The sequence below is a fragment of the Eumetopias jubatus genome, unplaced genomic scaffold (genome assembly GCF_037043125.1).
Source record: "Eumetopias jubatus isolate StellerSeaLion01/CBP00866 unplaced genomic scaffold, mEumJub1_p1.0 scaffold_13, whole genome shotgun sequence".
NCBI lineage: Eukaryota > Metazoa > Chordata > Mammalia > Carnivora > Otariidae > Eumetopias > Eumetopias jubatus.
Genome location: NW_028274819.1, coordinates 94,228,954 through 94,245,356, shown reverse-complemented (window position 1 = coordinate 94,245,356; position 16,403 = coordinate 94,228,954). Strand labels below are relative to the sequence as shown.

At 39.6% G+C, this 16,403-nt stretch overlaps 1 protein-coding gene across 1 annotated transcript; it reads right to left on the bottom strand.

Moving 5' to 3' along the window:
• Nucleotides 1-6,133: 6,133 nt before the first annotated feature.
• Nucleotides 6,134-7,125, bottom strand: OR10S1 (olfactory receptor family 10 subfamily S member 1). Its single transcript, XM_028125925.2, is given in 4 exon segments — nt 6,134-6,284; nt 6,286-6,424; nt 6,427-6,544; nt 6,547-7,125. Coding segments are annotated over 4 exon segments (966 nt in total). The 5' UTR covers nt 7,105-7,125.
• Nucleotides 7,126-16,403: the final 9,278 nt, after the last annotated feature.

The window sequence follows — 16,403 nt, the reverse complement described above, 5'->3', positions numbered from 1 at the left end:
GACATTTTTCCAAAGAAGACATCCAAATGGCCAACAGACACATGAAAAAGTGCTCAACATTGCTCGGCATCAGGGAAATCCAAATCAAAACCTCCATGAGATACCACCTCACACCAGTCAGAATGGCTAAAATTAACAAGTCAGGAAATGACAGATGTTGGCGGGGATGCGGAGAAAGGGGAACCCTCCTACACTGTTGGTGGGAATGCAAGCTGGTGCAACCACTCTGGAAAACAGTATGGAGGTTCCTCAAACAGTTGAAAATAGAGCTACCATCTAATCCAGCAATTGCAGTACTGGGTATTTACCACAAAGATGCAAATGTAGGGATCCGAAGGGGTACGTGCACCCCAATGTTTATAGCAGCAATGTCCACAACAGCCAAACTGTGGAAAGAGTCAAGATGTCCATCGACAGATGAATGGATAAAGAAGAAGTGGTATATATACACAATGGAATATTATACAGCCACCAAAAAGAATGAGATCTTGCCATTTGCAATGACGTGGATGGAACTGGAGGGTATTATGCTGAGTGAAATAAGTCAATCAGAGAAAGACATGTATCATATGACCTCACTGATGTGAGGAATTCTTAATCTCAGGAAACAAACTGAGGGTTGCTGGAGTGGTGGGGGTGGGAGGGATGGGGTGGCTGGGTGATAGACGTTGGGGAGTATATGTGCTATGACGAGTGCTGTGAATGGTGCAAGACTGTTGAATCACAGATCTGTACCTCTGAAACAAATAATGCAATATATGTTAAGGAAAAAAAAAGAAGAAGAAGATAGCAAGAGGGGAAGAATGAAGAGGGGGAAATCGGAGGGGGAGACCGACCATGAGAGACGATGGACCCTGAAAAACAAACTGAGGGTTCTAGAGGGGAGGGGTGTGGGGGGATGGGTTAGCCTGGTGATGGGTATTAAAGAGGGCACGTTCTGCTTGGAGCACTGGGTGTTATGCACAAACAATGAATCATGGAACACTACATCCAAAACTAATGATGTAATGTATGGTGATTAACATAACAATAAAAAAATAAAAAAAAATTTGCTGGTCTATATTTCTTCATAATAGTCTCGCATGATCTTTTTCATTTCTGGCCATCAGTTATAAAGTCTCTTATTTTATTTCTGATTTTATTTCTTTGAGTTTTTTCTCTCTTTTCCCCCTTAGTCTAGCTAGGGGTTTGTCAATTTTGTTTATCTTTTCAAAAAACCAACTCTTAAACAAACAAACAAACAAACAAAAAAACCCAACTCAATTTTGTAGATTTTTTCTCTTGTTTCCCTGTTTTCTATATAATCTATTTCTACTTTCATCTTTATTATATCCTTCCTTCTGCTAACTTTGGAATTAGTTTGTTCTATTATTTTTTCTATTATTATAAGATGTATGAGGGAACAGAATATAAAGAACAATAGGTAAATTATTTGAAAGTAGAACCAGTGGTTCCTGAAACATACCTGGGGATGACACTATGCTCATGTCTGTGTGTATATGTTAGTAGCAGTGACCATGCACAGATTGTGTTCTGTTAATTTTTTGCTATGTAACAAAACATCCCAACATTTAGTATCTTTTTTTTATTATTATGTTATGTTAATCACCATACAATTCATCATTAGTTTTTGATGTAGTGTTCCATGATTCATTGTTTGTGTATAACACCCAGTGCTCCACGCAGAACGTGCCCTCTTTAATACCCATCACCAGGCTAACCCATCCCCCCACCCCCCTCCCCTCTAGAGCCCTCAGATTGTTTTTCAGAGTCCATCATCTCTCATGGTTCGTCTCCCCCTCCGATTCCCCCCTTCATTCTTCCCTCCCTGCTATGCTCTTCTTCTTCTTTTTTTTTTTTTAACATTAGTATCTTAAAACAACAACAATCATTGATTTAGTCCCAAGTCTGGAATTTGTGCCAGGTATGATGAGAAAGGCTCATCTCTTCTTCACTTGGTATTCCCTGGGGCAGCCTGAGGTTAGATGGCTCAGTCCTACAGCTGGCAAGCCCATACTCACTGTTGTCTCTGAGAACTTAGCTGTTGAGGGCCCAGGGCCTTAACATCTCTTCATGTGGGCCTCTCCCACATCTCTTCATGTGGGCCTCTCCCACATCTCTTCATGTGGGCCTCTCCCCATGCATCTCTTCCTGTGGCCCATGGCTGTCTGCCCTTCCTCAGAGCATGGTGAGTAGTTCCAAGAGTAAGAGCCTTTGAGAGCCAGGGAGAGGCTGCGTTGCCTATAGTGATCCAACCTGAGAAGTCACCTAGGGTCTTCCAAATTCAAAAGGTGGGGGAAGGACCCCTTACCTCTTGATGGAAAAATGTCATCATTTCTTTTCAAGAAGGTTTGGGATGGATGATACCGTTGTGGTCATCTTTGGAAAATATAATCTGCCTCAATATCTCAGAATTTATAAACCTTTATTGAGGGGTTTAGAAAGAGAGAGACTGAGAGACAGAGAAACAGAGAGAGAGAGAGAGAAAGAGAGAGAGAGAGAATTATCTAAGTTCAAGGAGTCCTACTCAAACTTTGGGGCATCCTTATTTCAACATGAACCTCCCTTAATTAAAGAGTGGTAAAACTGGTTCTTGAACATCTGACTCCTAAGCTTACACATTTCTACAACATTCTGGGGAAATATTACCTTGTCATAGCTTCTCTAAGTCTGTGCTCCCCCAATTTTAATGTTTTCAAATATTACCCTAATTTACATAGCACAATCGTTAGCAATCATTAAAATGGGAAGTGGATATAAACTTGGCAATAAAAACTAAGTAACAAAATATTTTCAAAGAAATATTATTTTATTAAATTCTAGCATTGCTGGTGAGGGGGATACAACTATATGTTTTACAGATTTTCACATTATTAAAACAACATTATTGAAATCATATATCACTTGCATATTCATTATTTGAATGCCCTTACTGCCATGGCAGTCCTTCATTCTATGAGGCTAGTTAGTCCACCTGATCAATTTCCTTTGCACACTCTACCTTCAGGAGTACTGGTGAACTTCTCCCTCAGAAGCTCCATGCCATAGATGACTAATAGTAAGGACGCTTAGTCACTCTTATAGCACGTTCTTTTCTGCAAGTTATCCCACCTAAATAATGCTTTTGTTTCCTGTCCCTTTGCCATATTCATAAAAAAGGGAATATCAGTCTATGCCCTATTGGCATTGCCAGGAGGCTGAGAAAATGATAGTCTTATGCAGTTGTCCTCCTTTTGTTAAGTATTGCTTTCATTTTAATTAATACTGAGTAATTCTCTAGTCTGTTTCCTTTAAATTTCAAGTGAACCTGTAATGTTATAAATACACCAAGTCTCCTAAATTTAAAGATCAAACCTAAAGATCAAAATATCTAAAAGAAGAAAATAAATGGGAGGAACAATTTGTCTCTTTCCCTACTGGATGAAAAACCAATTTTCTGACTTGATACCTTTATTGTGAAGAATGGATAGTTTCTTGTTTGATTTTCAGATCTTGAATACTGAGTTGAACAAATATTTTATAGAGTTAACCTTTGGTTGAGACATATACTAGGTATAAGGGGTTTGTGCTCTTAAAGTTCTTATAATCCAGTTGTGCACATGACACATTCAATAACTATGTAAGGCAGGATAGCTTTAGTGCCACTGTTCAAGCTATAATAAATCAGTGTGATGAAGAATCCATGCTGACTGGGTCAGATATGAAATGGAGGAGCAGAAGGATTCGAAGGGTTATCACTGGTAGACAGGTATAGAAGGGTGAGGGCCAAAGTTGAGAAGAAGGGACTGGAATGGAATGGTATAGGCACAGTCTTCTTCTGTGATGTATCCTATTATTTCAACAAAGCAGCCATTTGACGAGATAGAGGAATGCTTTAGAACAGGACCATACCTTGTTTTAGCTCTGCCTCCCATTCTATGTTTGGCTCTCCCTATATTCTTTTTTTTTTATTTAAGATTTTACTTATTTATTTGAGAGAGAGAGAATGAGAGAGAGAGCATGAGAGGGGTAAAGGTCAGAGGGAGAAGCAGACTCCCTGCCGAGCGGGGAGCCCGACACGGGACTTGGTCCCAGGAGTCCAGGATCATGACCTGAGCCAAAGGCAGTCACTTAACCAACTGAGCCACCCAGGTGCCCAGCTGTCCTTATATTCTTAAAACCTACTCTATGGGAATAATGAACTTCTCTGGGTTCCTTCTGGCCTTCCTACAGATATATCAGTAACTCTGAGATACTAGCACAAAGGAGATTAGCTCTGAATTTTGGCTGAGTGCTGCATCTTCAATGCATTTCTTTCTTTCTTTTTTTTCTTTCTTTTTTTGATGTATTTTTTTCCCTTTCAGAAATGCCAGTTCAGATCCTGCCTTTACGGAGGATGAGGCACTATTTAAAGATCAGGGAATCCTTATCTCAAAAAGGAGTGCCTTTGGTTCAAGGTCTAACATGATGTTGAGACCTCTAATGTAACTGGGAGTTCATAAACAGTGAAGGCTAGATTCAGTTCTCTCTAAGGTATTCTGGTATAATTGAAATGTGGGGTCTCTGAAGCGATACAAATGTGAGTTGAAATCCTGGCTTCAACTATTACTGGTTGACCTTGGAAAAGTTATGTCACCTCCTTCAGTCTGTTTCCTTGTCTGTATAATGTGATTAATAAAATTGTCTTAAAATATAGTTCTAAGGAGGAATAATATAAAGTAACAGGCACAGTACCTTGTACATATGTGTGCTCAAAATGATTATGGTCACTATTCCAATTCTAACACTCTTTCGATTTGTTCCCTTTACAACACCTCTAACATAATTCTGTAAAATGCCTCTCCATCTCCAATGATATCACCCAAGTTAGACACTGTTTCTTTCATGTCTAGGATGTTATAATGGTCAATTAACTGGTCATTCAACCATTTGTGTCTTTTCCTCTCTCTTCTTACTTATCCCATGTTTTAGCATTTATGAATGTGGCTGCTTCTTTTTCCTATAGAAGAAGAGGAGAAATAAAGCAGCAGAATGCCTGGTGCATAATTCAAACTCTTTTTTTAAAAATTTTTATTGTTATGTTAATCACCATACATTACATCAATCCAAACTCTTTAGTCTGACATTCAAGGCCCTTTTTCAGTCCATAGAGTACTTCTGGGTCATTCACAGACTTTTTTGAACACAGCACTATTCCACCCACTTATATGGCAAGCTGCTCTAACTAAAGCCTTGAGTTATGATTTGTTACCTTGGAGTCTAGAAATATATATATTTTGTGTGATGCTTCCTCCATGTTCAATGAAGATATCAAAACCCTGCCAATTCTTCAGAGATACTTTGAACCTTAGCTTATATAATAAGCTCTCTTTGACATGCTTAGCAGACTTGGTAAAAAAAAAAAAGGGAACATTTATTTTGCACTAGGCACTTAACATAATTATATCATTTAGTCCTCATAAAATCCTACAAAGTAGTTATTTTTAACCTTACTGTTAATAGAGGACATTGAGACACCAAGTACTATAAAATTTGCCCAAGATTCTACATCTGCCTGACTGGAGGGATCAGGATTAGAATACTGGTAGCTCTAACTTCAAAATCCATGTTATTTCAATTACTTTGTTATGTACCATCTTGGATGGGAAAGTAAAGATAATGACACTTTCTAAGTGACCTTGAGCAAGTCACTTTTCTCTGTGTAGTTGTATTTTATCATCTTAAAAATGTGGTTTGTTATCTCAAGCTAGGTGATACATAGGTAAAGTCTCATTTATTATTTGTTCATTACATTTTGTTATCAGTATTCTTTAATACTGATATTTATTTAATCAAATTATTGTATATGAAATAAAAAGAATCATTTATGAAAACAAGTGAAGATATGAACAGCATTTCACATACCTCTGAGCCATGGAACTTAGATCTTGAAGATACTCTTAGACAATCCCTACACAGTCCTTCCATTTTATAGATGGAGAGTTTGTGACTGAGACATTGAGAAATGTCACTTGGCCAAAGGGATGGGGAGGGAGGGAAGTTCGTGGCTGAGCTGAAACTCAGTCGCACTGATTCCCACTTGAATGATTTTCCCTTCCCATCTTGCTATGGGAATAGTTGTTTTCTTGGCAGGGAAATAGAGTCCCAGCACAGGTCAGGAGGGTGGGCTGCCTGCTGGAGGATCTCGCGAGCCTCGTCCTAGAAGTCTTTGCAGAGCCAGCTTGACCTCTGTGTTCCGCAGAGTGTAAATGAAAGGGTTAAGCATGGGAGTGACGACTGTGTCGAAGACAGCAGGTGCCCCGCCCGGCGTGAGGCTTCAGGTAGATGCGGAGAGGTAGCTTGTAGTACAGGAGCCCCACTGTGAGGTGGGAGGTGCAGGTGGAGAAGGCACGGCGCTGGCCCTAGGCCGTGCGGATCCACAGCACGGCCCCTGCGATAAAGACCTAGGTACAGCGATGAGGATCAGGCAACCTGCAGCCACAACGCCAATGTTGGCCAGCATGACAAGCTCATTAATGGTGGCGTCTGCGCAGGCCAGCCTGAGCACGGGGGGGGGGGGGGGGGAGGGATGTCACAGAAGAAGTAGGCAATGTGGTGAGGACCACAGTAGAGCAGGCGGAAGGTGAGGGAGGTGTGGATGGCCGAGTGCACAGCAGCTACGGCCCACGTGAGTCCAGCCAGTCCTGCACACATCCGTCTGTTCATGGCCACTGGGTAGTGTAGGGGCTGACAGATAGCTAGGGAGCCGTCATAGGCCATGACCGTGCATAGGAAGCACTAAGTGCTGGCCAGGAGATGGAAGCAGTAAAGCTGTACAGCACAGCCTTCAAAGGAAATCACCTCCCCATCCATAGTCAGGAGGCCTGCCATGACCTTGGGCACGGTCACTGTAGACAAACAGGCATCCAGGAAGGAGAGGTGCCCCAGGAAGTGGTACATAGGGGAGCAGAGGTAAGGGTCAGAGCCCACAGTTATGAGAATGAGGAGGTTCCTGGTCAAGGTCATGCTGTAGATGAGGAGGAAGGGGAGGAAGAAGAGGGTAGGATGTTCAGCTGTGTATATCAGACCTTCCAGAAAGAAGTGGCTCACCACAGTCTGGTTGGGGTGCTCTGTCTCCATGGCCATCTTTTCACACACAAAGTGGTTAATTATCCCTCTTTGTAACAAAACTGACATCAACAAACATAATAAACAACCATTCCTCTTGGCTGAAATGTCATTAGCCATTGGGCTATGCCGGCTTGGTCTTGCCCCATAAATGAGGGAAAGATAGACAGTGTTACTGGATGTATCTCACTCTTTTGACATGTTCTAGTGTTTTCTTGCTGTTGTTTCAAAAATGAATCTTCAACATGGGGGATCCACAATCATTTGAGGCATATAAAGGACTGTAACAATTACTTGGAGAAATGCATTCCCTAAATAACAGCAATATAAATATGGATTGGAAATCTTACTCTCACAGGCCATATCTTTTTTGCAAATATTTCAGAATTGTGATGCCTTCACTCTTAATTTACTCTGCCATACTGCAGATGTGGATAAGCAGGCTCTTATTGCCATGTGACACTAGGGAGTTGTACCCCATCCTTGGAGGTGAATTGCCCAGACTTTGGGTGCTGTTACATTAGCCGGACACCCAGCAGTTCCATCCATTCTTCACCCAGAGGGAGTTCTTCGGAATTAACGGTTACCCATAGCCAAGTCTCAAGTATATGACAACGCAGCCTTAGAGAATTGGCTGAATAACTAGAAGGACAAATTGTTAAGTACATTTCCTGCTCTTCCTGTAAATCTTTGTTTCAACCTTAGGGGAAATGTTTACCTGTGCCTTTATTGTTGAGTTGGAATTGAAATCTAAGAGTTTTCTTTGATTCTTTCCGCCCTTTGTCTCCTAAACTTATTTGGATGTTGCATTATGTGAAAAATTTCTTTAAACTCCTGATTTCTAGGGGCACCTGGGTGGCTCAGTTAGTTAAGCATCTGCCTTCAGCTCAGGCTATGGTCCTGGGGTCCTGGCCTCCAGCCCCGCATTGGGGTCCTGGGATCGAGCCCCTCATCGGGCTCCCTGCTCAGTGGGGGTCCGCTTCTCCCTCTCCTGCTGCTCCTTGTGCTCTCTCAATCTTCCTCAAATAAATAAATAAATCTTTAAAAAAATAAACTCTTGATTTCTATTTTAGCTTCAATTCTCACGGACCTAACCCTGCATATGAATATTTTATACCTATATTTTCACAGTGGTTTTATGTTCCATTTCTCTCCCAGTTCCCGAATGTATCAAATGGTTCTGTATTCAGCTTCTTTGTCAGTCTTCTTACAGCCACATTGTTGAATTTTTCTCTGCTCTTTACTGTTCCCCACTGCCTAAGGCATAAAAGGTATCGCTCTCTGATATTCAAAATTATCTATACATTGTTTCCATTATTATCACAAAATCTTTATCCCCTACAACCCCCTAAAGAAATCTCTCTTATGTAGGGATGCTCTTTGCCTCATCTTCTGTGCAACTTGCCATAATCTCTCCCTGATCTCATCACTGCATTGCATTTTTGAACATGAATGAAATTCATTTAATCTCTCACAAATCTACTCTCCGTACTAAAGTTTGAACGTTAATTCCTCTACAAGCCCTTTATGAATATTTTATCTCACACTGGTTTATTAATTCCTGAAACCTATGGTATTCACGATAATTATGAATAAATACCTAAGCTCGTAGTGTCTTGACGACTTTAGCGTTCCACGTACATATGTCATGTCTTCCCACAAGGAACACAGGGAAAATATCTTATGCCTTCTCTAGTTTCCCATGAACATTTTGGGGATAAAGCTGTTGAAATATTAAGAAGCCAAGTTTATTTCAATTTTTATAAACTTAAGTTTAAATCCCTGGTCAGGCACTCATTAGCAGACAGAGAGGGATCATGGTGCTTAATTTCTCTGTTCCTCCAATTCTCAAATTAAAAATGGGGACATCATCATTTGTGATAATTATTATTTTACTTAGAATGTAGCAGGACACATAACATGTGACCTTACATTTCTTCATTTTCACTAATTTATTCAATGCAGTAATATTTCCCATGATGCTCCTGACAAAAAATTAAATAGCTTCTGCTTGAACACATTCAGTAACAGAGTAATCCCTATTTCACAAGAAAGTCCATTTCAATGTTGGGTAGATCAGTATATCATAATGTCCTTTATATCAGTGGTAGATACGTATCCCTGATATTTTAGCCAATTTAGTTTAAGATTTTCTCTCATAACACCCACTGGAATGGATGTCATATATATATATATTTCTCTACATCCAGTAACACTTCTTACCATTTGTTATATATATATATATATAACAAATGGTAAGAAGTGTTACTGGATGTAGAGAAACTGAAACCTATACACTTTGCTAGAGAAAATGCAAAATGGTATACCCACTTTGGGAAACAGTTTGGCAGTTACTTAAAAAGTTAAACATAAAATTACCTAATGATTTGGCATTTCCACTTTTAGGAAGCTACACAAGAGACATGAAAACGTATGTCCATATAAATGTGATTGTTTATAGCAGAATTATTCATAATAGCCAAAGCCTTGGAAACAATCATGTTTGTTGTTCATGGACTGGTGAATGGATTGAAAAAAAAGGGTATATTCACACAATGAAATATCACTCAGCAATTAAAAGGAACAAAATACTAATGCAGTTCATGAAATGGATAGAACTCAAAAATAGTGTGATAGGGGCACCCGGGTGGCTCAGTTAGTTAAGCGTCTGACTCTTGATGACTGACTCAAGTCATGATCTCAGGGTCTTGAGATCGAGCCCCGCTTCAGGCTTCGCAATGGGCATGGAGCCTGTTTAAGATTCTTCCTCTCCCTCTGCTCCCTTCCCCCACCCCTCTCTAAAAAACCAAACCAAACCAAGGAAAACAAACAAAAAACAGTGTGCTAAGAGAGAAGCCAGACACAAAAGGTCACATATTGTATGCTTTCATTTTGATAACACATCCTGTAAAGACAAGTCTTTAAAGAGAGCATGTAGATTAGTGGATGCCTGGGGCTGGACTGAGATAGGGAATGAGCACAAATGGTCAGACAGATCTTTCTAAAGTGATGGAAATATTAGAAAATTGGATTGTGGTAATAGTTGTGCAACTTTGTAAATTTACCAAGCATCGTTGAATTGTATACTGAAATAGGCTAATTTAATGGTGGCGATGTATACTTTAATAAACTGTTAAAGAAAGAAATCTTAAGAAGGAAAGTCTACTGAGTGACACAAAACATGATTTAAATAAAGGGGAAGATATTATTTGCTCAAGGATGAGTATAATAAAAAATTTACATTTCTTCTAATTTTTAAAACTGCTTATTTTGAAATGTTCAATTTATAGAAAAGTTAAAAAAATGAATAAGAAATGGGAATAAAAGGCACAGCATAGGGAATATAGAAAAAACAGAACACGGGACGCCTGAGTGGTTAAGTCGGTTAAGCGTCTGTCTTTGGCTCAGGTCATGATTCCAGGGTCCTTCCTGCTCCAAACTCTTTCCGCTTCTCTCCCTGCCTGCCGCTCCCCCTGCTTGTGCACACACACTCTCTCTCTCTCTCTCTGACAAATAAATAAAATCTTAAAAAAAAAAAAAGCAGAGCACAACTTGAAATCTGAATGAGGTGATATCCCGTGTAACGAAGGGATTGCGGCTGACGATCTCCAAGGCACTAGGATACAAGAACTCATGTAGGTGTTCTGGAAAGAGGTAGACTTGTGTTCAAATCCAGTTTCCATGCAAGAGGAGTAGCTTGTTATGAAGACCCCTGAAGTTTCTGAGACTTAGTTTCCTCATATGTAAATGGGTTAAAAAATACTTAAGCTGTAAAGTTTTACAAGGATTCTAGGTGTGCTAGAGTAACTGCAAAATAATTTACTTGCTGAATGACCACTATTATAATTCTACATCCAATATTCTATGACTTCATGCCCATCTTTGAAATAGCTCTACCATGCACCCTTCTACTTTCTCTACAACCACTATTTAATAACTTAAACACTCACACCTGATATATTTTCATTTCTATTAATTGGTCACACGAATATATGTCATGCTTCTCTCAGTTTTTCCATATGATGCTTTCTTCATTCTCCACTTAAGAAAATGGAGATTCTGGGGCGCCTGGGTAGCTCAGTTGGTTAAGCGACTGCCTTCAGCTCAGGTCATGATCCTAGAGTCCCAGATGGAGTCCCGCATTGGGCTCCCTGCTCAGCGGGGAGTCTGCTTCTCCCTCTGACCCTCCCCCCTCTCATGTGCTCTCTCTCTCTCTCTCATTCTCTCTCTCTCAAATAAATACATAAAATCTTAAAAAAAATGGATATTCCACCATCTGAAGTCCAATCAAAACTTTTCAAGGCAACTTAGGTTCCACTCTGATATCTGAACATAACATTTTCCTTCCTTGTAAATAGCCAATTCCTCGTAGTAGTGCTTTATGCTGCATTGGGCTGTATGTGTATCTCCTGAGGACCTAGAAACACATGTCTTTTATATTTCAGATACTCGATCAAAATAGTTGAGCAAAGACTACCAGATGCTCTCCTTACAGCAGTGGTACAAGAAGAGATTCAGGGGGAAAGGTGATCTTTAGAGCCCACAGTCATGAAGATGAGAGATTCTCAGTCACAGTGATACAGGGCATGCTGTTCAGGAGGAAGTGACTCACCTGCTTACAGTTGGACCAGTTGTCCCCATGACCACCTTTTTACTTAGAGTAGTTGGTTAATTGCTCCTCTTTTTACTTATCTGAGTCTAATTTTTGTATTTTAACATTTCCTTTTTTTAAGAGGTCACCTCCAAGTGCAGTTTGCCTCATGGAACATATAAAGTCTTATAAGATTACCGTGCAGATCTTTAAAAGTCACAGAATTTTACTCTTGCCTGCTTCCTTTCTGTATGAATTCCTCAGTAGAGAAATTACTCATTGCATTTGGCACATAAGGTAGAGCCAGGGGGTGAAAGCACTCATGTTCTATCCGAGTAAATACATTATCTCCAAGAGAGCCTGGAAAATCCAACTCTTACTGAAGAACTTGAAAAACTTGATTTCTTCCAGACTTTTACTATCCTCCTTTTTAAAAAGATTTTAGAGCTTCAGATGGTGATGGGCAAGGCCTTTTTTCTTTTTCTGTTTTTTCTTTTCTTTAAATTTTTTATTGTTATGTTAATCACCATACATTACATCATTAGTTTGTGATGTAGTGTTCCATGATTCATTGTTTGTGCATAACACCCAGTGCTCCACACAGAACATGCCCTCTTTAATACCCATCACCAGGCTAACCCATCCCCCCACACCCCTCCCCTCTAGAACCCTCAGTTTGTTTTTCAGAGTCCATCGTCTCTCATGGTTCGTCTCCCCCTCCGATTTCCCCACCTTCATTCTTCCCCTCCTGCTATCTTCTTTTTTTTTTCTTAACATATATTGTATTATTTGTTTCAGAGGTACAGGTCTGTGATTCAACAGTCTTGCACAATTCACAGCACTCACCATAGCACATACCCTCCCCAATGTCTATCACCCAGCCACCCCATCCCTCCCACCCCAACCCCACTCCAGCAACCCTCAGTTTTTTTCCTGAGATTAAGAATTCCTCACATTAGTGAGGTCATATGATACATGTCTTTCTCTGATTGACTTATTTCACTCAGCATAATACCCTCCAGTTCCATCCATGTCGTTGCAAATGGCAAGATCTTGTTCCTTTTGATGGCTGCATAATACTCCATTGTATATACATATATACCACATCTTTGTTATCCATTCATCTGTCAATGGACATCTTGGCTCTTTCCACAGTTTGGCTATTGTGGACATTGCTGCTATAAACATCGGGGTGCACGTACCCCTTCGGATCCCTACATTTGTATCTTTGGGGTAAATACCCAGTAGTGCAATTGCTGGATCGGATGGTAATTCTATTTTCAACTTTTTGAGGAACTTCCATACTGTTTTCCAGAGTGCTTGCACCAGCCTGCATTCCCACCAACAGTGTAGGAGGGTTCCCCTTTCTCCACATCCCCGCAACATCTGTCGTTCCCTGACTTGTTCATTTTAGCCATTCTGACTGGTGTGAGGTGGTATCTCATTGAGGTTTTGATTTGGATTTCCCTGATGCCGAGCGATGTGGAGCACTTTTTCATGTGTCTGTTGGCCATTTGGATGTCCTCTTTGGAAAAATGTCTGTTCATGTCTTCTGCCCATTTCTTGATTGGATTATTTGTTCTTTGGGTGTTGAGTTTGATAAGTTCTTTATAGATTTTGGATACTAGCCCTTTATCTGATATGTCATTTGCAAATATTTTCTCCCATTCTGTCGGTTGTCTTTTGGTTTTGTGGACTGTTTCTTTTGCTGTGCAAAAGCTTTTTATCTTGATGAAATCCCAATAGTTTATTTTTGCCCTTGCTTCCCTTGCCTTTGGTGATGTTTCTAGGAAGAAGTTGCTGTGGCTGAGGTCGAAGAGGTTGCTATCAAGGCCTTTTTTCTAGGAGGCATGGAAAAGTTTATCAAACTCGGATAAATTATTGCCTGGAGTCTGCATTTTATTTCATTGGCAGGAACCTAATAGTCCCAAGCTTTACACATCCAGAGTGAGATTTTGTAGTCTGAGCTCTACACATTCTCCCAAAGCTTGGGATTGTGTGTTCACTGAATAATCAGAATGGCAATTCCTGGGGTTTATGGTATGCTCTTTGGTATGGTTTAAGGATTTTGTCTCTTTAAATTATAAGGAATTGTCTTTCTGCACACACTTTTTCTAGTCCCTTCAGTGGGTCAAGCTCAGTATCAAAGTTCTGTTTGGATTTTTCTATCTTTTTTGTTTCAATCTTTTTTTTTTTTTTTTTGCAATGCTTTTATTGAGAGCAAGGGAAAGATCCCAGTGTAAGCAGCCTTCAGTTCTGAAATGTGTTTCCATCTGTATCTGCATCTTAACTTTGACAATATTTACCATTATTTGCTTATTTCATCCCAGCTGGATGATTAGAAAAATGGTCTCCCACAAGGTTTCCTCAATTGTCTCCTGTCTCCTTGAATGAGACAATTTCCTGCCCGTCGCTGCCTGATCAAATCCCAGCCACGTGTGTCTCACTGCTCCCTCTGGCCATGTGAGCCATCCCCCCTCGCATACTTCCTCCCTGTGCTCCATAACAGTTTCACTTCACAATTCAAGACTATCTAAAATCTGACAGTTTGTTGTTTATTTATTCTTCTTTCCTCCACCCCTCCTCTATTCAGTACGCTGCTCTATTCAAGTAGATTTCTTCATTCTCTCCTAAATTTATCACAATTTCCTCCTGTTCTCACTCTGCTCTAGTCCACCTTGAAGAAATCAACCTTCATTTTTACCTGATAATATCTCCAAAGCTTCTTACAGCTTAGTGTGCATCTGAATCCCCTGAGAATCTTCAGATACAGATTCTAATCGCCCAGGTGTGGAGTAGGGCCCGGGATTCTGCCGTTCTGACTCCTCCCCCCTGATGCCCATGCTGCTATTCCATGGGTTGCACTTTGAGAAGCAAGAATCTAAACCACTATTTGAGATTAGATCGAGCCTTTCTCCTCCAGGAAGTTTTCTTGTTCTGTCTAAGAGTGTCCTGGCTTCTCTGTGAACTCCAGTGGCCTTGACAGTGTATTGTGGTAGGGATCCTGTTCCCAAACTGGCCTAGTGTACCACTTCCCTCTTCTGTGAGCCCCCAGGCAGAAGGCCTGTGCTATGGGGTTTTGTGCTTTCCATGAGCATCTTTGAAAGAGCACAGTAGAAAGAGCATGAACTTTGGAGTCAGATGGACTTGGGCTTACATCCCATCATCGCCACTTACTAGCAAGGTGGCTCAGTTTCTCATCTCACGATCAGTATGTCAACTCCACATCTTTAAAAGTGTTCTGTTAACAGTAGGCATCAACCCTGGGACATGTGACATAGCACAACATCCTCACTTTTTCTGAACCGGTTATCAACCCACCGATTTCTCCATGACCCTTTCAGTATGAGACCATTACTACTTCACAGAAAAGCTTATTCCACTATTGCACAGTTCAGATGCATTAGAATACTCTTTACATGCTGTTCAAATCAAGATACCTCACTTCCTTCAGTGAGTTCTATCTTTACCCTTTGAAAGCAATGAAATAGTCAAACTATGCAATAAATGCAAACAGAAGCAAATTTTTGATAAAATTGTTCATTTATATTCTATCACTTCTGGCATATGAAAAAATCTGGCTAGTGGCTGCCAGTGTTGCTATTTTTCTGTGATTCCTCTTTTCTTTTCTCTCTGTTAAGCACATTTCCTGTATACACCAATTTGTAAGAACATTTCATGGAAACGCTGGGAATAGAACAATTATAGAGCTTTTGAATATCAAAATAGAAGGTAGCTTAGAGATTATGTTGCTTAACTTTATTTTACAGATGAAGAAAATGAGTCCTAGAGAGATTAAGTAAAAGAGGGGTAAACTGAAATGTTCTTCAGGAATTTAGAAATAAGCGTAATCAGATTTCTTGCTGAATATTAAAATTAAAAAGTTAGTACCTAAGTGATCTGAACAGATATATACAAACGTAACTCAGATGGAATGACTATCAGATCACGACAGCAAAACATAGAAATCAAAATATTTTTAAATAATATAAAATACACTAAAATACACAAAATATATATAACATACAAAATTTTTATAAAGCCACCTAAATAACTATAAGAAAATAGCTGGAAATAATCTAAACATGAGTAGAAAATATGGGAGAGTACTCCTGCTAGGTATTTAAACGTATCTTTAAAATGCAGCTATTTAAAAAGTTTGTGCTAACAGACATATTAATGGAATTTGTATTTTGTCTGTGTGTGTTATATATACACATATATATAAAACATATGCATACATATAGTATATATATGTATAAAGGATATTGTGAAATAAGATGAAGTACATGTAAGAATTTAGTATATTTAGAGGGTAGCATATTAAGCCTGTGTGTGTGACAAGTATTTAATAAGGGTAGTGTGACAATTAGCCAGTCATTTGGGAAATGAAAGCTAACACAATTTTCCAATTTGCTTCTTTCTCTAATATAAAATCCTACTTGAATCAATTACTTAAGTTTTAAAATACGAAGCCAGAGAGTTATTTGAATTTTAAAACAAGAAGCCAAATTTAGAAGGAAGCCAAAGTACACTGAAAATTCAAACTCTAAACAGTAATATGTTCTTAGTTACTATTTTTAACACTGGAGAAAACATTCAGCCTAGTGCTTTTCCTCTCTGCTTTATTTTTCTCACTCTCAGGGCTACAAAACCTCAAAACAAACTTGAAAACAAAACACCCTCCCTAGAGGTGAAGTTATGTAGAAAACAGGACTCCCTGTAG